Source organism: Parambassis ranga, chromosome 17, assembly GCF_900634625.1.
Source record: "Parambassis ranga chromosome 17, fParRan2.1, whole genome shotgun sequence".
NCBI lineage: Eukaryota > Metazoa > Chordata > Actinopteri > Ambassidae > Parambassis > Parambassis ranga.
In genome coordinates this window covers 13,229,749-13,256,005 of record NC_041037.1, presented here as the reverse complement: position 1 = coordinate 13,256,005, position 26,257 = coordinate 13,229,749, and the positions used below count along the sequence as shown (strand labels likewise).

Genomic DNA, 26,257 nt, shown 5'->3' with positions numbered 1-26,257 from the left:
TGGCGCCCGTGCTGGTGAAGCTAATGGTGTTTTCATTTTTTCGGTGTAGAAGAAGAAGTTTGTCAGTCGCCCAGTCTCCGCGCTAGACCTCTCAGCAAGGTGTCTCCCTTGGCTACCGCCGTTGTACGCGGCAAGTCTGCCCTGAAGACACCCGCCCTGCCCCGGGTCTCTGGACCAAACTTTAGTTTTCCTGGTGATAGCAGCTGCTCTTTTCTGCCATGGCGACGAGTGCGAAGCGAAAGCAGGAGGAGACTCATCTAAAGATGCTCCGGGAAATGACTAGCCTACCCGCGAATAGGAAATGCTTCGACTGCGACCAACGCGGCCCGACCTATGTCAACATGACAGTGGGCTCTTTCGTCTGTACCACCTGCTCCGGGATCTTGTGAGTTGCCTTTTGGGTCAAAGTATTATATTTGTCGTTTACAGCGCCCACCGGGCGGCGACTGGGCGCCGCTGTCGGTCATGGATCTGTGTGGTCCAGCAGCTGCCTCGGCGGTACCGTTAGCTCGTTAGCTAGTGTTGAAGTCAGGACAGGTAACGTTGACGTTGCTTTTGGTTCAGTCCCAGGGCGCTGGGCTGGGCTGGGCTGGGCTGGGCTGGCGGATTGGTTTGTTTACAGCGTCTCTACAGTGTGATAAGATGTGGTGTGTTAGGTACTTGTTGGCTGACTCTTGGAGCTTCTCTTTGTGGCTCATTGTCTGTGTGGTCAAGGTTAGCAACGTTTGGTTCACAAGCTACGACAGTCAAATATTTGTGTTTAGAAACAGCACGTCACAAGGGAACCTGCTCTAGTTGAACTTTAGCTGGACCTCTGACACACACAGAGACACACAGAGACAGACACACACCTCTAGATAACAGGGGCAGGGTGGGTCTCTCCACTTGGCAAGTAGTTAAAAGATGAACTGGGCCAGTGGGTCGTCCATAGCTGCTGTGTGATGAAATCACTTCTTCCTCAGGAAGTCAAACTATTATGAAGTCACTACCAGGGTTTAGAAGTGAACTCCATCTACGCAACAAGCTGCCTGCCCACGCCCTTTTAGTTAGTTGGCAAACATGTTTGGCCCTATGTTAAATGTGTTTTCCTAAGGCACAGTATTGTGTATGTGGTTACACTGTTAGTGTTGACACATTGGATTGTATTCTGTATTAATATGCATACACATATGCACATACATATGCACACACTTTTTTGGGTTACATTTCATTAAAGTCTGTCCATATCATGAATAAACTGTACAATTTAAAGACACAGAAGATTTTGTGACATCACTGGAGGTCAAATGTTTTCAATAATGACAAATCTGGATCCAGTTTAGCAGCCACAGTGTAGTCTGGCAATGTCTTAGCCAGATCTTTGTTGAAAAGGAGATTGCTGGATGGCAGCATGATTTGTAAGTTATTCATATCATGTATCCTCTAACCTCACCATAATGGATGGTTAGTTTTGATGAGAAAAGAAAACTAATATTTTTGACTAATAATATCTATTTCTCTTCAATTGAATGCATCCATGTAGCTTTTTTCATAATAATAGGAATAACGTTTGCTGACCTGGTCTACATTGTGTAGCAGGTTTTGAAATTAATTGCCAACTTGATGCATATTTACAAGCATTTTATCATTATTTTATAGTTAACTTTACTCTCCTTTTATCTCCTTTAGGATGATATTATCAGTAATATTTTGATTGAAAACTCACGCCTTTCAGTTTGTGTATTTAACCAGCCACTTGTCACACTTTGTTTACTCACAGTTGAATTGAAAGTATGTCATTAATCACTTCTTTTGAACCTTAATCTACCACACTTTCCATTATCAATTATTACAAATCATCAAAGTGTTGTTGGACAAATATTTAAATTAACTACATTCGAACTACATTCTCCTTATCTGCTAAATATCCTTATTAACAGTCTTGGCCATTTCTCATCAATGCTGTGATCACAGATGTTCTTTATTAGCTTGAGCCTCTAGTTTAATGCACAGTTTATGTCGTTTAAAATGAAGAAGTAAAAATGACTTTTTAGATGTGAGACCTGAGGCAGGGCATGGCTTATTTTTTTTCTGTGTGCCTGTGTGGTGTTACATGAACAGCATTGGGTTGCACCCTGCTCCTCTTGTTCTTTAGCTAACGTATACCTTCTCCACCCGCAGGCGAGGACTGAATCCCCCTCACAGAGTAAAGTCCATCTCTATGACCACATTCACACAGCAGGAAATTGAGTTCCTACAGAAACACAGCAATGAGGTATCATGCACACTTCACAACAAAGGGCTTAGCACTGTATTTCACATTGTTAGGTTTTCATAGTCATGCCTGTGGCTTGATTTACAAGTAGCATCTGGGTGTCTTTTGAGCTCTGCTTAGTCAACTTATTGGCATTCCTTTCTCCTGTTTCTCGCCATCCCTTCCCTTCCCTTCCTCCCTCCCTTTCCCTTTACTTTCTCTCACCTCTCTCCCGGCTGTGCCACTACCCCCACTCCAATCCTCTCCTTACCTCCCACTCTCCTCATTCCTGTGCCCCCTGTAGGTCTGTAAACACATCTGGTTGGGCCTCTATGACGACAGGACATCAGTTGTTCCAGATTTCCGAGAACCACAGAAAGTAAAAGAGTTCCTTCAGGAAAAATACGAAAAGAAAAGATGGTAATATGTTCTGTGAATTACTTTGATAAGATTGAAATGAGTAAAGCCCAGTGTCAAGTGAATTGTATAGCTACATTGTGTGTAGACCTTGTATAAACTAATTATCCTTGTACATTTGCTTTGTACTCTCTTCTGAATGCTTAGGTATGTTCCTCCAGACCAGGCAAGGGCAGTAGCAAGTGTCCAGGCCTCTGTGTCTGGCTCCTCAGCCAGCAGCACTGGCAGCACCCCAGAAGTCCAACCGCTCAAAACCCTCCAGCTCAACAAGACCCCACTGCGCCAAGTAAGAGAAAATCTCTCCGAGGCTCACATAAAACATTACCTTTGACTTTTTGGTTGGGATTTATGTGGTAAAAGTTTAGGAGCTTTTTCTTTTTGCTTCCACCCCCAGTCTCCGGGGCTCAGCCGTTCACAGGCTCACAGTGCTGCTCAGGAGAAGAAGTTTGACTTGCTCTCAGACCTGGGAGGAGACATCTTTGCTGCGCCGCCCACTCAAACTGCCAGCTCTGCCAACTTTGCCAACTTTGCACATTTTCCAAGCCAGTCAGGTAAAACAGATAAAAATGTATTCCTCTTTGTCCCACACATTTCCCCTGCCATTGTTTTTACTTTCACATTCATCATCTGTGTTCATTTGTGCTTGTGTATGGCTGCAGCACCTCAGGGTAATACAAACACCAACTTTGCCAACTTTGAGGCATTTGGAAACACTGCAATTCCATCCCATGTGAGCACGTCACCTCCCTCAAACTCCTTTTCATCAGGTACCACCTGCCACTACCATCATTGTCTTCATCCTCTCCACACATACTAACCCTTCCCTGGGTATGTCTCTTAATTATTTCTTACCCTCTGTGTCCACTGGGCACCCCCTTGTGTGTCAAGTAATGATCCAGGTATGGTATGAGCTTAGTTATAGCTATAGATATAGCTAGCCTTGTGTCCTGATGTCCCATTACAAATATAATGGCAGCTGTTCTGTCCCTCTCCTGACGATTCTCTTCCACCTCCAGCTTGTCCACACTTGGATTTGTCCACACTGCAATTCGAGCATAGGTGATGTGCACGTTCATGAAACGTGTGCTTGCAGCTGAGCCTCAGACCTCACCTGGCAACAAGGAATTCTATTTTTTGATTGGTCGATAGGTCGCTAATTCCAGACAGCTATGAGCGCACAGTAGTCTGCCTTTGACTCATTTACAGGATGTTTATAGGAGTTTCTGTGCAGTGAAGCGAATCATTTCTCCGTGTGAGGACTTGTTGAAATGCTTTTGTCTCACGCTCAATGCCCTGCAGCCACTTAAGTTAAGAGGAATTCAGGAGGCAACGTTACGCTAAAAACATAGTGATTTACGCTGGCCCGCTGGTGCGCCTTATAGTGCGGTGCGACCTATAGTCCGGAAAATAGGGTATATTTCTCTTTGATTATCATCATTATGACAGTTTTCTTCACTGGGTCATCTGTCTACTCTAAGCATTACACTAGGCATTTAATACAGTCAAACATGAATGTCTCCCATAATAGGTCCCCTTTACTTTCAACAAGACAGCTGAGGAGGTATATTAAGGGGGGGCACCCAGTGGACATTTTCCTCTAAAACATCTGAATTATTTGAGTGTGCCCATGTATACATTTAGCATTTGATTTCAAATGTTTTTCAAAAGGGGGAGGAGTGCCAATTCCTTCAATGTCTAGCGCTGTTGCTGCCCATTCCCAGTCAGGAAGCTGCACACAGGACCGCTACGCTGCTCTGGCTGAGCTGGACAATGAGCTGAGCTCCTCCATAGGCAGCAATGTACAGGGGTGAGACACTGCTGGATTCTCTCATTCTCTCTCTCACACAAACACACTTACACACACAGGTTTACCAGAACCAGCTAATTTCCTACAAACTGAATTGCGTTACTTCAGTAATGTTCTCATAGTGTAGCTGATAAGCACATGATAGTGTTACTGGCACTGCATGTTGGACAGCTCAAGTCATTTTATCTTTACAGAAACCTATTTGGACCAGTGCTTGGTTCATCACCAGCCCAGAATCCACCCGTGTTACCCAGCATGCAGCCTGGCTTTGGAGGTGGACTTAGTGATTTCTACAATGATGCAATCAGTATAAAAAAAAAAACATGTCTACATAACTTGCATGTAGCTCACAGACTGGTTTTCTGCCCATTCCTCTAGCCGTCCCTTCTACAAATCCTTTTGTTGCATCAGCCATTCCTCCAGAGATGGCCACCAATCCTTTCCAGACGAACGGCAGAGCTCCGGCTGCAGGTGTGTGGTCAATTAAAGTTTTATGTACTTGAATATTACACGTCTTTAGTGATTTTTGTTAATTTGATGTAACCCAGTTACATTGCCTAGTAGTAGGTTTGTGATTTGGCAAATTGTTTAGAATTTACTCCTCCTTGTATGTGTGTTGTGGGTATGTGTGTGCACTCACTGTACACACATGCTGTGTGTGTGTCTCGTAGCCACGTTTGGTACAGGCTCTATGAGCATGCCCGCCGGCTTTGGGAATGCGTCTTCCTTCTGCCTCCCGACCAGTTTCAGCGGAAACTTCCAGCAGCAATTCCCTGGCCAGGCCCCCATCCCTTACTCTCAACCTGGGGCCTATCACCCTCAGTCTAATGGTCAGTGGCTCCCACATCCCTCTGTCCTCTCACCCTGTGGCACCTGTGCAGTACCTGCCTGTATTTAAGGACATGTGCTGCCTTTTTTCTGGCATGGATTATTTTATAATTTTTATTATCTTTATAACCGTATGCATTGAGAATTGAGTTGAAGTCTTGCTGCCCCAAATTGGAGTCTGACTTTTCAGTGGCATCTACTGCACAGTGATAAAAGGTTGCATTCAGGGCACATAGCTTTAGAGTTTACACATAAACAGATCCGACAGTAATAAGGCTTTGTTTCTGAATGCAATCTGATATGCTGGGGCTTGGCTCTTTTGTTCCCCCTCTTTGTAGTCTTTAATACTTTTTACAAATCTTTATTGTAAAATGTCTGTTTATGTTTGAAGTTTTCACACCTTCATGACATGTTGATATTAAAGTTGCACTGTAAAAAAACCTCTATAGAGATCAGACTGGACCTGTTGTAAATCCCTTTCCCTCTGTCATCCCCCAGGCCCTGCATTCCCAGTCTACAGTCAGAACAAGCCCTCGATTACGCCCTTTGGGCAGCCCATGGCTGGCCCTGGCATGTCCAATAACCCATTCATGGTGAGCATGCATTGTCTTTTGTTCTCCCAACTTGTTGTTTGAAGATTGGCTGGGTAATGATGAACTGATTGAAATGAGTTAAACTTTTCTGCTTGCAATGTACAATTTTAAGAGTACTTCTCTCATAGCAGTGGATCTTTTTAATTTTAACTCTCTCCTATTCCAGGCAGGAGCACCAGCAGGGCCGTTCCCCTCTGGAGGTTCATCCACAAACCCTTTCCTGTAGCACAGCTCCCGGTCCTCACCAGTAGAGGGCAGCATGCAGCACATTTTCAACGCACCCGTTCCGTCACGCAATTAGTGGCATTGCATTTCTTAAAAAAAAAAAAAAAGACTATTTTTTTCATAAAAACGTTTACAACACTATGAAGGAGTACAAAGGACTATATGAAGACTAAGGGACTGTTATGGGGGGGAATGTACTGTTTGGACTATATACAATACAATATATGCTTTTTATTTTTTGTTTGACTGTAAGCGCTGTGCATATCACCATTTGTAATCACAGTTAAGTACATGTTATGTATAATGAGGACTGAATTAACAAGGGTGAGTATACACACACACCTTGATAAGAAAAACCACTACAAACTATCTATATAGGTAAAGGTGTACGTTTTAAGGTTAGTCGATCCAAATCCATCATCTGTGATCTGCCACAATGATGCAGGTGTTTCATTCTCTAAAGGGACTTTGTTTTGTTATTTTGTCTAGGGCTTACTGCTTGAATACTGGCTCTAAGGTCTTTTCTTCGTTAACATACAGATCCAGAGTGATATTTTAAGAGAGAAAAAAAAGTTGCCTATAACTCAAAGCAACCAAATCTTGAATTCACTTACATCCTAAACAAGTGAATAGGACGCAGTGAATGGGATTCTAGGCTTATTAGTTTCTCATTTAAATATTGCCAATGTCTGCCAGTATGTGAAACTGTGAGATAATAGCTTTTTAAACCAAGTGCAGCTGAATATGAGGCCAGCAGAGACTTCAGATGTTTTTAATGCAGCAGGTTAAGAGACATGTCTGAGCACAAATGCAAGAAAGGCGTTAAGCATTTCATCATCCCATTACTTTACCCAATCTATAAAACGTTTGGTAAAATTGTTTAGTATACTCTAATAACTTCACTTATACTGTTTGATGTCATATGTTTTATGAATGCGGTAAAGACAAAAGGACTGACTGTTAATGAAAGCTTCAGGGGTTGTGGGTGTGATCCAAATTCTTTTACCTCAAAACAAGTTTAAGTAGTTACACATGTGTGTGACACGACCTTTTGACAGGGAATGACAGGTCAACCAGACCCTGCCTCTGTAATAACAAAAAAAAAACACTACGAGGTGTTACTGATGTTGAATTCGCCCTTGAGGTCTGTCCTCTTCTTTGCCTTGTCGTGGAAACATTTTCTAAAGAGATGAACAGGAATATTCAGGCAAAGGAAACAAATCGAGGGATAACTGAATCCACCTGTGACTCTGAATTGTGCCACCCATGACTAACAATGAATTTGACAATGTGTTTATTGTCTTTACAAGAATAGGTAAGTAAATGTGTACATATATAAATATATGTATAAATAAATTAAAAGATTTTTAACTACAGGTCTGGGTTTGTAACTTATTTAGGCACATCTGGAGTTACTTGGGACAACAGCTTTCTACATTATCACTGAGTTTCATGTTTAGTAACTGTCTTCCTGATTGTCATCATCATGTACTGTGTTTACATGAAAACCTAGGAAACGTGATCACCGAACTGGACACGTCAAAACACATTATTTGGGAGCCGTTACCGTGACAACACAGCACAAACAACACAAATATGGCGTCTCTTCTGACAGACCCGTTGTTTGAAATCTCTGGACAAGCTCCTCCACCCAATAAGAACTTTTACTATTACGCTGTCACTAAGGAAGAAGTAAGTAATGATAACATTTTCTATAAAACGTCACACTTTACACTGCAAACTTGCTGCTCTGCCAGGTGGCCTCACAGCAACTTCTCCTAGCTAGCGAGGGTTAGCATTGTTAGCTGGGCAGCTTACAAATGTAACTAGGTTACATGTATGCGCTATAAACCATCTTATTTTGTTCTGTGTACTGTTTGTGTTGCTGTTAACTGAGGCGGAATGTTAAAAAAATACCTGTATTTACTAAAGATTGTAGCCAACTTTAGAGCTACTATAAAACTACAGCTAACTTAGTGGTTATTTATTTATAGCTAGCTAGCTATCAGTTCCCTTTTACTATTTTGTTTCACAGATGCACTCACCGTTGACAGTTTTTTTTATTTCTAGTAAGTGAATAAATAATAAGAAGAGCGCTGTTTTCTCAGCTAGTACCACCTATATTGTGACTGCCCATGTCTGCAGGTGATATGGAGATGGTGGAAGATATCTCCCAGAGCTGTTGACAGGAACGCCAAGCCCGGGGAGCTGAGGGAGTCTCATGAATACTTCTTGGATGACTCCTGGCTCAAAAGTAAGACCTAGAGACATCCAGGCCTGTGTCTAAAACACACCACACATCATCCTAACTCTCAGATGTTTGGTTTTCCATTGGCTTAAAAAAGGTTTTATGAGTATAGAACAGGTCTTTGAGCATCACTACTAAAAAGCTGTTAATAGTGGTGCCTCCTGGATGATTACATTGTGTATCGTTTTAGCTCATGATCCATGATTGTGGTAGAGAAAATAACAGATTTCTTCCTCAGCTGAAGTCAAAATGGTTTTTGGCCAGCGAATCCTGCAGTACACCGAGGATTTATGCAACGGAAATTATGATTATCTGGAACGCCTGTCTGATTCCTTACTGCTGAAGATTTTAAATTATCTAGAGCTGGAGGATGTGGGTCAGCTTGGACAAACATCACACAGGTTCAGGCAGGTGAGATCCAGAGAAAGAGAATTGCAACCAAAAAGAGATTAGAATTAGGTTTTTACAGTTGTCATTGCTGTTTATTTAATGGAAAGCTGTGACATACTTGATCTCTGACCATTCATTACCAATATTCCCCTTTTCCCCCTTTTGTTCTTCAGCTGTGTGGGTCAGAGCAGTTTTGGGAGCAGGCAGTGCGCCGTCGCTGCTACACAGTTTCAGATGAGGAGGCAGAACTTGCGAAGGAGTTGGGCTGGCGCAGCATTTTTTTCACCAGCAAGTTACAGCAGCGGAAGCTGATCAACCGCAGGAGGCTGAGGGGCGAGGGTCAGCAGGAAGGGCACCTGTCTGATCCTGATTCAAATGCAGAGGAATCTCCAGATGACAGCTCAGAGTAAGTCTGAATGGCCTTAGCCTCTGTGCTTACTTGGAACATTGATCTACGCGTGCCGTGTAGTGCAGAAAATAAATTCAGTGTCTATAACGTTTTTGTTGCTTTGTTTCCAAGGGTGCTGACACAAACAAAGTAGCACGGCCAAAGTAACTAAACTGTTAAGGAAAACGAAACTTCTGCAGGTGCGACGATGACGGTAGAAAAACTGTATGCCTTCCTACCAACTAAGACAAGGAAGACCAGAAAAGGTATGACTTAAAAGGTAAAACAAGGGGTGCCATTCACTGGCAGGATAACAAAAACATAGGCCACAAACCATTTAAACCAAACTGTGAAAAACACAAAATTCTTCTTGCCTTTTAAGTTTTGTGTTATGCCATTTAATACACATGTCCTTAGGCCTGGCTGTGTATTATAACCTGAAGTATTTGTTAAATGTTAAACTGTTTTTATTTGTTTGTCTTCAGTTTTTAATATGGAACAGATGGTGCCATAAGCTTTCTTACACACACATTGTAATGTGAAATGTGAAATGTGAAATAAATGTAATAAAAAACATATACAGTTCTGGTGCCTGGCTTATGTTATTCATTTACTGTGTAAAAGCCAAGTATCTACTTGAGATTGAGACACAAACATGGCAGATAATGGTAATAATAGTATATGATGATGCTTGGTAACAAATCAAAACACTTGTTTTCATAGAGCAAGGGAAAGGGCTGTAATGAGTGTTGCATCATTATTTGGCCATTTTGTGGCCGAGTCAGTGTCATTACCAGTGTGGTCAGTGTGCATGTGTGCTGATATCCAAGAAGATAATCAATACATTCTGAGTCGTTAGTGTCCAGCAGTCTTCTCAAATGACACTGTCTCCATTCCGAGGTATTCATTTGTTTAACACTTTATTCCATTGCTGGACTTTCTGTGAGATTACACAGCCAGGAAATGTATTCACCCTGCTCCCACATTAGTCAGATCTCACTGCTGACAGGAAGCACCATGATATCTTTGTCAGGTACTCAAGCATTCATTAAGCATTGTCACATGATAATGATTTAGTTTTTTTTTTTCTCAAGTAAAACTATTTTCTTTAAAAGGTAAAAGACAATAAGTCTAAATCTGTCATATATTTACTTAACTGTAGTCCAAATCAAGTGAATTAAGCATGGTTATCAACATTTTGTATTCCACTCTATATTTAACCTGTGGTTTATTTTTACATCATGATTTGTATTCCTGGAAGACTCAGATAACGTCTGTGAGTTTTGATTGGATTATGTTTGCAGTGCAAACAGAAGTAAGGCCCCTAGGGGGCACAAGCTGCTGATGTGCTGTGGTCAGTTCAGTGTTGCTTACCCCAGGTATGCACTGGGTGTGTGCAAATATGTTAAGTGGATGAGATTTTCTCTCCTGATCTTGATGGGATGGCACATTTCTGCTAGTTTGAAAACAAAGCCAGCATACTGGTATTTCCTGCGCTGGACTGACTATTCAGATGAAACTGTGCCTTTGAGCACGGAGCCATGAATGTGTCAGAATCAGATGGGAACCTGCACTTGTAACTGAAACTGTGATGGTTTTAGGTAGGACACTATGAGCTTGAGACAGCTTGACTAGGGATTAGCCAGAAGTGAGTAGCTGCCACCTGTGCTACTGGCCTGCAATGTGTCTTCTTAAAGGGACAATATGCACCACCCGTTGTATATTATCTATGCTGGTAAATGATGGAGTTCTGTCAGCCTTTCCATGTTCACAGAGGGATTCAGTACAGTCTGAATGCATATGATCTGTATATTATCCTCCATCACTTCATTTTTGAAATTTTCAAAAACATCTGCACTGTTTTGACGTTCATGTCCTCCTTGCTGAGTCTTCTGTGTTCCTGATGCCAATTAAATATGGACATCTGTGACGTTTCTCCTAGAGGAAGCGAAGACTTTCAACCACAGTAAAGGTTTTAAACAAGATCCACAACTGGCACTCATTTTTCGGGCATAAATTCTAGGAACACATGGCAATATCCTTTCTTTACTCCTGCACATTGGACTTTAGATCTGCAGTGTCAGACACTGACCGTTCACTGTCCACACCTCTATCCATGTCCAACTGATGTGAGCACCTGACTTGCCTTTCTCTTTTTGTAGAAAGGTGAAGAGAGGACATAAGAGGATTGAGACAGACCACGTAAAGACCACATAATGGACCATGTGGGAGACAGGATGAGAATGCGCTTCTCATCTTAACCTTTACTACTTCCCCAGGCCAGGCTAATCGTCCCAAGGTTAAAGGAGCAGGCTGTTCAAAGATCAGCTGTAAATCAGTAAAAATCAGACATATAAAACACAATAATTCAAATTTCTCTTATGTACTATATCCATGTGCTGCATATGTTTACCTCTAATTAATGTCTCAATAACTATCTTATACTCACTCTTACCATTTTCCCTCCATGATTGTTAGATGGATCGGCAGAGAGCCTCCATAAGGTGAAAGGGAAACCTCTAGAGAGTGACGTGTAAGCTCTCAGCCTATGTCTCTGCCCCCCCTGACCCTGTAAAAGATGAAACCTTCGGCCCTTTTTTAACCTCTCAGGAGGCTTAAGTGCTTCACTGAATCTATGATCCATTTACAACTTGATTGACATTTGACATGTTTGATATTTATGGTGCCTCTTTTTCCTGGAAAGATGCCTCTTTCTGTGTAAACTGCAGTTTACACAGTTGCGAATGTGATGTAAGATAAATTCAACTTTTACTCCTCTTTGCTTCATTCTCAATGTATGATTTCCTTACAGTTATAAACATTGTGGGAAATTATGATATAATTTAAGTGAATACTGTTGGACAGTGGATGTTTTTCTAGCCATTTGTAAGTCAGAAGTTCTGAGACTGGAGCTCTCTGACGGCAAGCAAAGCCCTTGATCTTCTGCAAGGCCCTGACAGCTTGAGACCATTTGAGGCAGGATTAGCTAATATTATCCAAGGTTTATCATACTGAATTAGCCTACATCATCACAGCTGTGGTGTGGGGTTACTGCCAAAGGCAACAAAGGAAGAAAAATCCATTCTAATTCATCAAATTAAAATGTACAAATAATTAAGATTACAATTAAACTGAATATGTAAATGTTGACTTGATAAATATAGACTATATTTAGCTCAATTAGGATAATGCCAGTCTGTGTGTGTGGCCTTTCTGTAAGGTATCAGGCATATCACAAGCCCTCAGGTTAACTTTAGCCAGTCACGTGATTGAGGTTATACCCCTCAAGCTTTTTTTAAATGAACCAGCAAAAAGAGGCTCTGCTACACTGATCCGATCCTCTTGAGAGCCTGCGTTTGGCTCTGGACTTGGTACAATGCCACACTTGGCATCCGAAAGATGGCAACATTTTTGACATGTGCATGTCTGTGTGAGTGTCTCTGTGTGTGCGTGTGTGTGTGTGTGTTACACACATTTTCAAAACAAGTTCAATCTTTGGAAAAAGAATCTTTTTGCTCAACAACTGACGTGGTGTAAAATGCTTTGCTTTAAATGAGCAAAACAGAGCAAACATCTTCTCATGCTCCATCTCAGTTTACAAAGGTCTAATCCCCATGTCTATTAAACATTCAGCATGAAACTACTTAAATCAGTCAGAGTTAAAATGTACTTTTCACTCACTGTCATCTAAATATAAAAATGTTTGCTTCTACATGCTGACTTTAAGTAAGCCAAACTGCCCCTTGTACTGTTTACTGTCAAAATAGCTCACTGTAGAGTGGTGACCATTGATAAATGAGAGTGAATCAGAGTGAGAGGGCAGAGAAAGAAGCATAGATAGATTAGGAGTAAGCTCTAGTAGCAGCAGCTCTGCTCAAAATGTGATATTCTGTCATACCTTCACTGCTGTAATAAGACTATTTCATCAGTATTCTGCTCAAGGCCTAAAATACTGTGCATAAGTTACAATATCATATGTAAACTCATAACATCTGCGTGAGATTGAGAAGACTTTCTATAAATGAGGGATTACTTTCTCAGTGGGGTCTTCCTCTCCTCATTTTTTCCCACCATGCCTCACTGTTAAATGTATAGCACCCACTGGTCTGCCTTTACCGAACACCATGAACAAATATAGAGGGCTACAAAGCCTCTTAGAACAGAGCCCGCTTACGATTCCCTTTCCGTGCACAGCATCCTTGAATAGACCACACAAAGATCCTTAAGCCAAAATCCCTCCCTGGTATTTAATTCTAAATGAGTAATTACTGGGTGTGTCAGTGTGTCTTAGGTTTGCAGGTAGGCTGGGTGAAGGAGCTCATTTGCACACTGGCTTTGGAGCGAATTGCACTCTCTTACAGGCACCCACATTCTGAAAGTAAGAGGGGCAGCCTCTGAAGAACCCAGTCACTTAGGGGGTACAGGCCACATAAAGCTGCCAAGATGTGTGACATGGGAGGACTGGATAACCTGGTGGCCAACACGGCCTACCTGAAAGCCCAGGGTGGTGATGACAAGGAGATGAAAAAGCGCCGTCGAAGCTTGTCTCTTCCCAAGCCTGATCAATGTAATGCAGTACGAGCATCGGTTGAGAAGGATTTTACATCTCTGTGTGAAAGGCAGCCTATTGGCAAAAAGTTCTTCCGTGACTTCCTGGCAAATAACGCTGAGTTCAAGCTTGCTGCTGATTTCCTGGATGAGCTGTATGACTGGGATCTGGCTGAAGGTGCAACGAAAGACAAGGCACGCCAAAACATCATCAACAAGTACTGCAAGGCCGACTCTAAGAACTTCCTGTCCTTCCTCACCGGGGAAGCTGCTGAAAAATGCAAGTCTGTCACAGATGCCAACTTTGATGAGGTCATGAAAAACAAGGTCCAGGACGGCGTGCGAGAGTTTCTGCAGGGCAAACCATTCACAGACTACCAGGCCAGCCCATTCTTTGATAAATTCCTCCAGTGGAAAGAGTATGAGAGACAGCCCATCAGCGACAAATACTTCTATGAGTTCAGAACTCTGGGAAAAGGAGGCTTTGGAGAGGTGAGCATGTTATATGCTTTTACATGTTGTAGTGTTTCCATCTGCATAAAATGTACATACTGCACACAGAAAGGCTGTAATTATCAACTTATTACAAGAATGATGTGCCTTGATTTCACCAGAAGATTGTTCAAGGTCATGAGGCACAGCGTCATTGGCTCAGGGTGATTATCTTGAGAGATGAGGTCACAGAGATCTGTCACAGTAGCAAGGTTAAGTAGGCAAATGTAATTATATAACTAAATATCATTTTTCCTTTTAAATCAGCATATAGTGGAGGCGGGTTAAGCAATGTCTTTAAACTGCTTATTTACCCATATGTATTAAGTGAATAACATTTACTGAAATAATGAATAATGAACTAAAAGTAAATGTTTAGTTAAAGATGCCCGGGCGGCATTTTGCAAACTGGATGCCAAGACACAGCTGGAAAGGATCATGTTTGGTTGACTTCTTGAACCAATTTTCCTCCTCTAAGTCCGACCAAGTCACCTTAACTCTGAACTTTCAGGAGTAAGAATATTTTATTAAGGCAATATTTTTCTTAGTTACAGCAATCAGTCAGCAGTACTGACTACAGGTCAGACGCTAGAAGGCCATACATTGTTTCTGGGGAATTCAAACGAATTGAAAAAGTACTGTCTTTCCTTCTCCAGGTATGTGCTGTTCAGGTCAAGAACACAGGCCAGATGTATGCCTGCAAGAAGCTGTGTAAAAGGCGGCTGAAGAAGAAGAAAGGTGAGAAGATGGCCCTGTTAGAGAAGCAGATCTTAGAGAAGGTCAACAGCCTGTTTCTGGTCAACTTGGCCTACGCTTATGACAACAAGACCCACCTGTGCCTTGTCATGACCCTGATGAATGGAGGAGACCTCAAGTACCACATTTACAACATAGGCTATGATGGCAAGGGTGTGGATAAGGGCATCGAAATGAAGCGCATCATCCACTACACAGCACAGATCGCCACTGGCATTCTGCATCTGCATGCCATGGATATTGTGTATCGTGATATGAAGCCAGAGAACGTGTTGCTGGACAGCAAAGGCCAGTGCCGACTTTCAGATTTGGGTCTGGCCATCGAGATTGCTGAAGGAAAGACTGTCACCCAGATGGTGAGTGGATGTTTGTACTACAGTGATATTCTGGTTGCAAAGCGAATGATTACTACAGAAATCAGCCATTGATTCTGTTATGTTCAGTCAATTGAAACCGATTTATCATCTCACCACTTGTTGGGTGACACCTCTATCTCCACCCTTTTGAAGACAGAGGTGAGAGCTAAAAACTGATCTCTGATTCTGGGCAGACTGTCAGTTTGGGGGAGATTTTATCCGGACAGGGATTACTAGGTTCCTTAAAGATCCCTGAGACGAGAGTCTTTCAATCCATTATATAACTCATTTGATCCTTTAGCAGTCAGAGAATAGCTCAGCCATTTATAGGCCACCATTTTGTGCAGGGGCTTTGTTGGAGGCCTTAGAGGACCAATACTCAGCAGCAGTCACTAAGACTTTGACTGTAGTTTTTTGTCTTGGTGATCCACATTGTTACAGCATCCATGATGCTAAACCATGCTGGCTGCACTCACCTGATGAACTTGCAGAAGAATCAGTGTTTACAAATAGCATAATTTCCTGTCAGATTAGTACTTATATATAATATAATAGTAACAGTAGGCTTAGTCAGAATCTGACAAAACTATAACCTGATAAAAGTGTCAATGTAAGAATGTTTTACTTCCTGAATCAAAACACCTACAGTACATTCCTCCCCACCTATACTACCTACGGACCTGGAAATACATGAAGAATTTTATAACAGGGTTGCTTCAGGACTTACTTGCAGGAGCAAAGAGTAAGCTCTCGGCTCTATGAAAGTCCAGTAAGCTTATTATCCTGTACTCTGATGCTCCTCAGCCAGCCAAAGTGACTGGACTAACCTCTATAGGCAAGGCTGGCTTTGGTCCCCTAATCCTCTTAGTGGGCATTACACAAGTCTGTCCCTGATTAGATTGACAGATCCAGGTAAAAATGACCCTGCATATGTTTAGTGGTGATAGTTTGCAAACAAGGTATTACTCAATTCTTCACATAAAGTAAAATCAGGTTGATGGTCAGTGTGTAGCCTGAATGATCTAACAGGAAGGAGGTGCCTAGAGGTACATGATAACAGTTTAGTATGCACGAGCGGAGCTGTACTATTACTTTTAAGGAGGATCTAAACACAATAAAAAGATAGTGATTGAAATACACATTAAAACAATTCACCAACAGAATTTCTAAAGCCAATTAATCAGGTAGTTTTGGGCATGCTGCCTGTCAGTCACTAGGGCTGACACGTAACAGGGAACATGCATGTCTTCCGCCTGTGGGTGAAGCATCCGGAGGTAGAGGGAACACATGCCAACTCCACACACTGATACCTTCTTCAGTTCAGGCTTATAGTAAATACGTAGACTAGATGCTAGCATTTTTACTTCACTCGTTTGCTGTTGCAAACCCAGGCCTGCTGTCTTGTTTTATATAGTATGAGTGCATTTGTTGGCATGGCTCTGTGGCATCCACACCTATGACTGTTGGTGGCCATAGAAATGGCCAGCCTTTATGTAGGAGTCGGGACAACTCTGTCAATGTGTTGACACACACAACTCCTGACAGATAGTAGGCTTAGCATTAGGATTAAGCTCCTGGTCTGAGGCTACAGGTGAAGTCATAGAGGGAAAAGGAAGGAGAGAAGGTGGTGGCGGTGGTAGTGGAGCAGGAGATCAGGAGGGAAGTGGAGAAGATGAATGTTAAAGAGAGAACGAATCATTTGTCTATGGGTCATCATGATCACTTGTCCCTCTGCTCTTCTTTGCCCCCTCTTTTTTCATCCAGGCTGGTACTGGAGCATACATGGCCCCTGAGATTCTTACCAAAACCCCATACAGGACATCAGTGGACTGGTGGGCCCTGGGCTGCAGTATCTATGAGATGGTGGCTGGCTACACTCCTTTTAAAGGCCCAGATAGCAAAAAGGAGAAGGTGGAGAAGGAGGAGGTGCAGCGCCGCATTCAGAATGAGGAGCCAAAGTGGGAGCACAAGTGCTTTGATGCATCCACCAAAGACGTCATCCAGCAGTTCCTCAAGAAGAAAATTGAAGAACGCCTGGGCATGAAGTAAGTGGTTCTTCTCTTTGTGATGAACAGTGGATAACTTATGCATTGAATACACTTCTTATCGAGTCACTGCAGTTTTGACACATTTTCCTTCTTTTCCTTTAATTAGGAATAACATGGAGGATCCTAGGAAGCATGAGTGGTTCAAGAAGATCAACTTCCCCCGCCTGGAGGCAGGGCTTGTGGATCCCCCATGGGTCCCCAGCCCCAACGTCGTCTACGCCAAGGACACCGGCGACATTGCTGAGTTCTCTGACGTCAAAGGCATTGAGTTTGACGCCAAAGACGATAAATTCTTTAAGGAGTTCAGCACAGGTGCTGTGCCCATTCAGTGGCAACAGGAGATGATTGAGACTGGACTGTTTGATGAGCTCAATGATCCCAACAGGAAAGAGGGTGGAGGAGGAGGAGATGGCGATGGGAAGTCTGGCACGTGCATATTGCTGTGAGCAGCCCACATGTTTGATATCATGTAACAGTAATAACAATCAATAATCTGTCTTTTCAGTCATCTGCACGATAACACTAATGTACAAAAATGGAATGATGTTTTACAAGAGGCGAGTACGAGCGTCTGTGATGAGAAAGGTAGAGCATCCCTCTCCTGTGAGGATGCTCATGGTTCGGAGATCAGCTGGCCTTGAGGCACAGTTCTGTAAAATATGGAGGATGAGATGATGTGTTTTCATCATCACTTTAGTTTTACAGCTTATCTTGAAGATATGTGTTTCTAATGTTGTAGACTTGCAACCACATTAATGACTGCTAGCAGTAGGTCTGTAGTGTTAGGGGAGTTTGAATCAAAAATACTGTATTATGATATATTTCGGACTTAAGATCATAATTCCAACAAACTGAAAAAAACCTACATGGTAAAAATGGTTGTAATAAAAAATATTAAATTTCTTAGCCCTTTCATGCCACAGTTTCTAAATGAAAAGTGTTTTTTAACCTCACAGCATCCATAATAATAATGATCATAATTTAAAGGGAGTATTTTACTTTGCTCCCACAAATGAAGTGTGGTCATCCACCAACACAACATATTTAGTTCTATGAAAACTCAACTGTTGCAATTGTATATAAAAAATGTATCTGTATCTATGCACAGAGGGAACAGGAAAGATGTCAGTTAACAGGTAGGATTAATGTAAAGAAAATGAACAACACCTCTTCACTGAGTCCCTCTGCTGTCGGTGCTACGAGGCTCGGCTTAGTGAGAAATGGCACCTCTAGCCCTGGGATGTCGGGGGAGAGATAAGAGCAGAGACAGCAGCTCAGTGCTGCACATGAATGAAGAAATATTAGAGGAGTTGGGCAATAAATTCCTGCACCAGGAATGTGCAGGTTACTCTGTCCACTGCCCTAAAAACACTGTGATAATTCAGGGCTCTTTTCATAGTGTGAGATAATGCTGGAGAAGATGAATTTAGAGGCTTGGATTAGGTCAAAGAAAATGCTTGTAATTATTGTTTACTTGTCTCAGGGTAATTATTTGCTTAACGTTTTGAAATTTCCAGGTCTTGGGCAGAGTTGAGTTTTTACAGGTAACGTTAATATAATATAATATAATATAATATAATATAAATATACTTGTGCTTGTAAATATAATGTGAGAGGACTAGAAATCTCAGATGTAAATCAGACATTTCCTTGAATCTCAAATTCTTTGAATAAATTAAAAAATATATGTCTTTTAAAATGTGTGTTTCTGTGATTGTATAGCCACTGAGACAGCTGGGGACTCTGGAGTAAAACCTAAATATATCATCTGCATTAATCCCTTTCCGGACGCTGACTGCAGCAAGGCTGTGCTGTAACCCGCCACAAATTGGCAAGTTCAATTCTTAGCTGATAAGGCGATAACCAGGGTTATCCTCACGCCTTCTTTGCTTAAAGCAGCTTCAGATCCCCTCAGGTTTTAAAGCATGTTAGGGTCAAGTGAATGAGTATTTTGTGTGTCATTGTGACTTTAAATTGGCTGATGGCCTTTCTGCTTAAGTCTTCAAATAATAATGTAATCCCTCTTACACATAAAACACAGGGGCACTCATAGTGTGTTCAGCTTAGACTTTCAGATGTAAGTAATTCCTACATTTTCCACTGCATTTCCCCCACTGTATCTACAGGAAATATATATGGTGAGTAAGTTCTTTCTTTTGTCTCTGACGCCGCTTGTTTACAGTGGTCTAACTCAAGGACGACATAAGCTTAGCAGACATTAGGGTGGATCCTTGCTCCAGCTAAACCCTGACAGATAATCTCACATAAAGCAGGACTCTGGTACAGACTGCTGTTGACAGTGAAGGACAGAGCTGCTGTGGCCTCGGGGCATTGTGGGACAGATGGAGCTGCTGTGAAATGAGAGCAGACAGGTGTGATCAGACCTTTACTACTGACTCATATATTGTCTACCTGCTTCATTCTCCGTTGGCGCAGTTTCAAGTCCAATAAAAAACCCTATCAATGGGCCATAAACACACGGTCATAAAATGATTATAAATAAATATAATAAAGGAGCTAATAGGTATTCCCCTAATACTCTTTTATAGTTATTAGTCTCTTCTCAAGATTTTTTTCTCTGATGTTGAATCATTTGAAAATTCATGTTCATGTTAATTTAAAAAAAACACACACACTCTGCTCAGACTGGCTCCCTCCTGTGGCTGCAGGTTTGAGCTGCAGGGATAATAAACTCAAAACATGCTCAAAACAAGTTTTACATTCAGTTTCATTATACAGCCATATCTTAAAGGTTGTTTTTTTAATTAAATCTGGTGCACGGACACAGCATTCCCTCATAAATAAACAGCTCCATGTACACAAAGACATACACAATAATCCTGAAAAAAACAAGAGACAAAGTCAGGATATAATCTGAATTTAAATACACAACAGATAAAATACAGACAGAGAGGAGAAAATATCTTTTTTTTTTCTTCAAAATCACTTTTATTCCACAATTTGTTTCATCAGGTCTTAAGGCACCCTGAAGAGATGTTACAAGTTGGTCTTTCAAATGCGGGTTCCTTTTAAGACTGTGTAAACATAGCTTTGAATAAGATAATTTCCTGTAAATCTTTGCTTAAATTATTTCTTTACAGTGCACAGACATTGTGTTTTGTGACAAAAATACAGTGTGAATTAAGTAAATATGGTAGATAGTGTATATATATATACATTGAAGAGTAATAGATTGGCAGACAATCAGATCAACAGGCTGAAGAAGAGAGAAAAACTAACAAACAATCTTTGAGACCCAGATAGATATACAGATCACGTAAAGATATACAGTACATAGTTACAGTGAAGTATTTTTTTCTTTTTGCGACACTTTGTCAGCGTCTCTCTCCACCGTAAAAGCATTTTTTTTTACACTGTACCTTCTGCGAGTGTGTGTGTATGTATGTGTGTGTGTGTGTGTGGCATCTGCCACCATCATTACGCAGCGCCCCGCGCGATGGAGCAGAGACCACTTATCTAGTCCTGGAGGGGGCTCACCCACATGTTGGCTATATGGCAGTAGAGGTGAGTAAACAGGAAGACGGGCAGACAGACGGACGGACATGCAGACAGACAGACAGACAGACAGCACAAGACTGGGTTGTGGCTCTCACGCAGACCACAACACAAAAGATCTATCTATAATTCCCTAAATATGGTAAGGACCACAATGTATTTATAGTAGAAAGGGACTTTGTAATTGGCATTTCATATACAGGGATACAGTGGCTATACTTGATTATCAAGGTAACGTTCCTATGAAGTCTCTGTGATGTGCGATGATGAGTAGTACTCTGGAGATGTGTCGGAAATGTTCTACTTTCTCAATTATACTACACAGCAAGATAAAAATCCTCTCCACACCGGTGATAATACTGTCCTTCATACAGCTTTAAAGAGATGAAAAATCTAAAAATAAAACATTAAAAAAAGTCGTATCAGCAATTACACAACAGCTCCAAATGGCTTGGTTGCAATGGCTATAAGTTATCTAATCACATCAATACTAAAAAAAACTGAGTAGAGAATAAACAGTGCAACAGGTGGATGTAGGATGGATGGATGGATGGATGGGGTCAGGAGCAGAGCCTGTGTTTTGTTCTAGGAATCTTTGAGGAGGTCAGCAAGGAATCATGAAGGAAGGAAAGGTCATAGATGTCAGCAGAGCAGCAGCAGCGGCAGCATCTCCTCAGCTGCTGCCGTCTTTGTGACATATGTGACGCTTCCTTCCTTTTAGTTTTTAGCCTTAGCAAACGTGGGCAGCTTCATCTGGTTTTACTCCACCACTTTGACCCTGAAGTTGACGCGACCCAGGAACTTATCCCTCTCATCATTGTTGCGGAGGTTGGAGCCCTCTACCCTGCACTCCACCGAGAGCTCCTTGTTGTAGTCCTCCTTGGTGAGCAGCAGCTTCACGGCCACCAGGGGCTGTGCGTAAGTCGCCTACATCAGGGCAGAGACAGCCATGTTGTTAATAATACAACAAGGTGAGCATGTTAGTGGACATACGCAGATACTTACATGGGCTTTCTTGCCGTAGTAAGGGAAATACATTTTATCAATGCGCCCCCCACTGGGGAAATAGTGCATTTGGATTGGGTGGTCTTTCTGTAAAGAAAAGCGTGTGTGAGTGTAAATCATACATTTGTTTAACATTAAATGAACACAACATGAAACAGGACAGGAAGAAAATGAAAAGCAATGTCACAGTGTCAGTGGGGAGATTTGAATGGAGTGGGGGGTGGGGGAAAAAACTGACATTTCTGGCAAGAAAATTACCCTCATTAGATTAAAATGAGCTTTCAAATGGCGGTAGGATGGGTTTAGTGCAACCTGGTTACATAACAGAGAATGTGTTAACACCCCTACTGGCCTTATCCTGAAAATTTACATATTTATCTTACCCTAAAGCCGTCAGTGACAGCATGCAGAAAGATAATCACACACAAAAACAAAAAAGAAGGAAGAAATGAAAGATCAACGGAAAGAAAACATCATGGTCATCGTCATGTTTGTTTGTCATGAGGGAAATGAAAAGAAAAAAGAACACATACAGGCAAGTAGAACGTGTGGTGAGAAAAAAATAATGTTTACTTTTACTGTGCAGTTGATATAGGGCTCCCCGGGAGGTTTCAGACCGATGATCTATGACAGAAACAGGAAATAGTGTGTAAGGACTGCATACCAAACGTAGACATTAATCATTTATTTTTGGGAGAGGTCAGGAACGAGTGATTAGAAGTTAGAAAAGGCAGGAGAAGCTTCAAAAAGTGAAGCCTCAGTATGAGAGGAAGAGTGTCTATTACCCTGTTCAGCTTTAGCAGCACGCAGGGTTTTCCCTCATGATAACCAAAGTTGGTGTCAGAGAGGCCGGAGCACAGACTCAGGGACGCCCTCTTGAAGCGGCAAGCTTTCTTCATCATGTCGTCCGAATCGTCCTGAAGGAAATACTCTCCGGCTAGGCATTCTTCGTTCCTCTCCTGCTCCGAATCGTTATATCCTGACACAGTAAGTCAATGGAAAAAAGATCAGGGAGAGAGAGGGAGTGGTATCCATTTTATTACAGCTAGCTTTCAATCGCTCATTCGTCTAAAGTATTAGAGTAAAGTGCACTTACTTTGCAGGAAGGTCTCCAGATGCTGGACATACTGTGCGTACTTGGGCGGGTCGGATTTGTTGAATGAGATATCCAATGAATTTGGACGAATCACCAGACCTGGAACAACACAGAAACACGAAAGTGCGCACACACATAAATCATCCCAGCTACAGAAACTAATGCACAGCCGGATGGAAAACATCACCACTGCTGATATCACACAGGAAGAGACTTCAAAACAGGTCGATACAAAGCAGCTGTAATGTAGTGCATTATTGTGACAGCATCTCATTGGTGTGAGTATGAATACTGGATGCACCAAAGAGGTATGCTAGCAGTCCCCTCCCATTCCTGTTGTTTGAGAGACACTAACCTGGGGTGGGGACGCGGTCTCTGTACCTCGGCACATAGTCATCCAGTGTGAGCAGCATCACCCACATGGTCAGGGCGAACATACCGGCCAGGAAACAGTAGAAGACCAAGTAGAAGAGCAGGATGAGGGCTGAAGGAGGTTAATAGGACAGAAAGAGTAATAATGAGGGGAAGGAGACTGAGACAGTTTCATGTATAATTAACATCTTTAGCAGCACACAGGCTTGGACTAAAGCACCCTGATTGAGGCTGAAGAACACTGAGTGAACTACCCCTTTTAGAGAAACCATTTTGAATCAGGGAGGAAATGCTATCCACTGCTAACAAACGTGAGGCCATTTTTCTCTGAGACCCACACTCCTCACATCAGACAACATCCAAAGATTGAACTGCAGTGCTCAGAGCATCTGCTGCCTCCTTTTTGTTCAGCGCAGGAGGGGAGAAGAAACTGCATTTATTGGAAACATCAAAATGGTTTACCAACACAGCATAGACACCCTCTAAGTTGACCAGAAAAAAGGGATGGACCCCTCAGCTTCCTGCTGTACACCCCCCTTTTCTCTCATTCCTCTCCAACAGTATCCCACAATGCACCTGCCTAGTGCGTGAAAGAGAGAGAAAGAGGAGAGAGGGAATCCCATTTGACCTTGACAGGCATGCTAATGTGGGCGGCCATGCAACTGCAATGGAGCATCCCACTGCACAGCAGCACAGGGGCCCAGGCAGCCTGACAGCCTGCGCTAGCCTATAGGAGCTGGCTGCTGGAGGGAGGGTGGTGTGTCACTGCCTCATACCAGGAATAAATGGAGAATCATTACATAAAAATGTATGGCCTGATCAGCTATAGATTGAGCTGTGGAATGTTATAAGCACACTCCTCTGTGCTGATTAGGTAATGAGCAGCTGGGCTCTGCTCTGTGAATGTAAAATCTGTCTGTTAATGCTGATATTAATAATAATACTCTGCTGTGATTAATCAGCATATGCTTGGCTATTTCTGCCTATGCAGCAAAGAGAAAGCAGTGCACACCTTTGATAGCATCATACATCTTGGTGAGGCTCATGGTACAGGCTTCTCCTCTACACCTTCATGTAGGCCTATGATGGCTCCTCAGCTAATTCTCCATCTACACAGCAGTCATTTTAATCCATCCACACAAAGAAATACATCGCAGGCTATATTGTCAAGAGACGCATGCCTATTAATTGGTTGGAAATGAGATGAGGAAGACGCCAGATTAGGTATAAGCCCCGTGAATGTCAAAGCAGAGCCACTAATTGACTGCTGTGTGACGGGGATCCTTACCCCAGCTGCTGGCCGTGCGACCCAGCACCTCCCCGGTCCTCGGGTTGTAGATGGAGTCCTTCCAGCTGGACGTGTTCTCCTTGTTGGCCGCCGGTTTATCCTCGGTGCTCGCCATGGTGATGATTTTTTTTTGTGTGTGTGTGTTTTTTTTAGGTCCAAAATGTGCGGTTTCTCCTCCCTAAAAAAATGCAGAAAAGCGCAGCGGGCGATGTAATGAGGCGAAGAAGCCGGCGAGGCGGCGGTGAGTGGTTGGATCAATGGTTGGGAAGGAGTGGGCGGTGTAGAAAGAGGGAGAGCAGAAGGAGAGAGATGCTCTGGTGGAACACACACACAAAAAGAGAAGGAGAAGGTGAGGAAAGAGGAAGAAAGAAAAAAAAATCAGTGACGTCCACAACAGCCCTGTCGTGGCAGCTGATGCAGTGCGACCAGATGGATGTACATTGGCTAATGACGGAGAGACGCATGGAGACGCTCCGTTACGCGCACATATTATAAATAGAGCGCACACTATTTTTCCCGTTTTATTAAAACGGGACAGAGGAAGAGGACGGGAGATCTGTTTTATAGTGCAGGCTCTGGGATATTTTAGGCAACACATGAAAACATGCGATCCTATGAAGGATTAGATGTCTGTTACCGTGCCTACCAAAATAAGTTATTATAGATTTTATTCTGCATACACATCGTCATAAACGATGAGTCACCAAACCAATAACTGATCACACACGCGTATATATATATCTTTTGTGTGTGTGTGAACATGGATGTCAGTCACCAGCATGTTGGAACGATGCTATTTGAGACCGACTGGTTGAGCATAGATATTTGGGGCATTTGCCAATCCTTGTTGCTATGGCAATTGAGCACTACTGAAACTAGTATGTGTGTGTGTGTGTGTATGAAAAAGAGAGGATGTCTTCCTCCTAGAGTGCATAAACATGTGTAAAAGTTGATACCCTGTTCAACATCAGTAAATTAGTGACACATTTCTCAAGTGTCAGAAGACTCCTCACTCATCCTGAGGATGTGAGTGAGATCAACTGAAGGGAAAGAGGAGTGTGATGTCTCTGCGCAGGAGGGGAAGACAGGAGAAAAATAAAAAGAAAGAAAAAAAAAGCTTAACTTCCAACCCCCTGACACTCCACAGAACAATGACAGTGTGTGACAGAGAGAGAGAGAGAAAGAAAGGAGAAGAGGGAGTTATATAATGACCCTTGTTGCAGGGTTCAGTTCCTATGGGGGAGGGGGACTGGAGTAGTGGTCGCACTGCTTTCACTTCCTGCTGTCAGATTGAATTTGTTGCAAGGCAGCGTCCACCGCAACTCATACAATGCAGCACTAGGCACAATACACACCCATTTTACTGATTAGTGTGAGAGCCACCAGCACTGATTCATGGGCTAGTCCCGTCCGTCTCACACACTCCAGTGCATTTTTCTTCTGGAAGGCACTGCAAGCTGAGTATACACACACACACACACAAAATAAATAAATAAATCTGCCTGCGTTTGAGTGAGAAAGCTTGGTAGATTGACACCAGAGGAAACGTTGAAGCGGGTGCGGGGGTTACACTGAGCAGATACACTGTATGGATCTGTGTGATATACACAAAACTCACTCCTGCTGTTCCCCTGCACACACACAATCCTCC

The 26,257-nt window shown here is 42.5% G+C and overlaps 4 protein-coding genes across 5 annotated transcripts; 3 read left to right on the top strand and 1 right to left on the bottom strand.

Moving 5' to 3' along the window:
• Positions 1 to 55: 55 nt before the first annotated feature.
• agfg1b (ArfGAP with FG repeats 1b) lies at positions 56 to 7,200 on the top strand. Of its 2 annotated transcripts, XM_028428593.1 has the most exons (12): positions 56 to 385; positions 2,161 to 2,254; positions 2,538 to 2,653; positions 2,798 to 2,936; positions 3,045 to 3,201; positions 3,310 to 3,417; positions 4,319 to 4,457; positions 4,652 to 4,731; positions 4,836 to 4,928; positions 5,129 to 5,287; positions 5,784 to 5,878; positions 6,045 to 7,200. In XM_028428593.1, exons 1-12 carry the CDS (start codon positions 219 to 221, stop codon positions 6,102 to 6,104), a joined length of 1,407 nt encoding a protein of 468 aa, XP_028284394.1. In that variant the 5' UTR covers positions 56 to 218; the 3' UTR covers positions 6,105 to 7,200. The 2 variants fall into 2 exon arrangements, with proteins under 2 accessions (XP_028284394.1, XP_028284395.1); XM_028428594.1 differs by lacking the exon at positions 3,310 to 3,417.
• A 461-nt stretch (positions 7,201 to 7,661) lies between these two features.
• Positions 7,662 to 9,542, top strand: fbxo36b (F-box protein 36b). Its single transcript, XM_028428648.1, has 5 exons — positions 7,662 to 7,795; positions 8,249 to 8,357; positions 8,590 to 8,762; positions 8,915 to 9,147; positions 9,262 to 9,542. The coding sequence occupies exons 1-5, from the start codon at positions 7,700 to 7,702 to the stop codon at positions 9,281 to 9,283; spliced, it is 633 nt and encodes a 210-aa protein (XP_028284449.1). The 5' UTR covers positions 7,662 to 7,699; the 3' UTR covers positions 9,284 to 9,542.
• Positions 9,543 to 13,572: 4,030 nt separating this feature from the next.
• grk7a (G protein-coupled receptor kinase 7a) lies at positions 13,573 to 17,775 on the top strand. Its single transcript, XM_028428578.1, has 4 exons — positions 13,573 to 14,169; positions 14,826 to 15,281; positions 17,046 to 17,326; positions 17,436 to 17,775. The coding sequence occupies exons 1-4, from the start codon at positions 13,573 to 13,575 to the stop codon at positions 17,773 to 17,775; spliced, it is 1,674 nt and encodes a 557-aa protein (XP_028284379.1).
• Positions 17,776 to 20,342: 2,567 nt separating this feature from the next.
• Positions 20,343 to 24,971, bottom strand: atp1b3a (ATPase Na+/K+ transporting subunit beta 3a). Its single transcript, XM_028428636.1, has 7 exons — positions 24,607 to 24,971; positions 23,302 to 23,430; positions 22,947 to 23,045; positions 22,636 to 22,829; positions 22,424 to 22,474; positions 21,851 to 21,937; positions 20,343 to 21,772 (listed from the first exon to the last, which is right to left on the bottom strand). Exons 1-7 carry the CDS (start codon positions 24,719 to 24,721, stop codon positions 21,605 to 21,607), a joined length of 843 nt encoding a protein of 280 aa, XP_028284437.1. The 5' UTR covers positions 24,722 to 24,971; the 3' UTR covers positions 20,343 to 21,604.
• Positions 24,972 to 26,257: the final 1,286 nt, after the last annotated feature.

Coding starts and splice junctions, on each gene's coding strand:
- atp1b3a (XM_028428636.1), bottom strand. CDS start 24,721: ATGGCGAGCACCGAGGATAAACCGGCGGCCAACAAGGAGAACACGTCC. Junction 22,830..22,946: donor TCTGGAGACCTTCCTGCAAA/GTAAGTGCACTT, acceptor TTACTGTGTCAG/GATATAACGATTCGGAGCAG. Junction 21,938..22,423: donor ATATCAACTGCACAGTAAAA/GTAAACATTATT, acceptor TTTTCTTTACAG/AAAGACCACCCAATCCAAAT.
- agfg1b (XM_028428593.1), top strand. CDS start 219: ATGGCGACGAGTGCGAAGCGAAAGCAGGAGGAGACTCATCTAAAGATG. Junction 4,458..4,651: donor ATAGGCAGCAATGTACAGGG/GTGAGACACTGC, acceptor TTATCTTTACAG/AAACCTATTTGGACCAGTGC. Junction 5,288..5,783: donor CTATCACCCTCAGTCTAATG/GTCAGTGGCTCC, acceptor GTCATCCCCCAG/GCCCTGCATTCCCAGTCTAC.
- fbxo36b (XM_028428648.1), top strand. CDS start 7,700: ATGGCGTCTCTTCTGACAGACCCGTTGTTTGAAATCTCTGGACAAGCT. Junction 7,796..8,248: donor ACGCTGTCACTAAGGAAGAA/GTAAGTAATGAT, acceptor CCATGTCTGCAG/GTGATATGGAGATGGTGGAA. Junction 8,358..8,589: donor GGATGACTCCTGGCTCAAAA/GTAAGACCTAGA, acceptor TTTCTTCCTCAG/CTGAAGTCAAAATGGTTTTT.
- grk7a (XM_028428578.1), top strand. CDS start 13,573: ATGTGTGACATGGGAGGACTGGATAACCTGGTGGCCAACACGGCCTAC. Junction 14,170..14,825: donor GAAAAGGAGGCTTTGGAGAG/GTGAGCATGTTA, acceptor TTCCTTCTCCAG/GTATGTGCTGTTCAGGTCAA. Junction 15,282..17,045: donor GAAAGACTGTCACCCAGATG/GTGAGTGGATGT, acceptor TTTTTCATCCAG/GCTGGTACTGGAGCATACAT.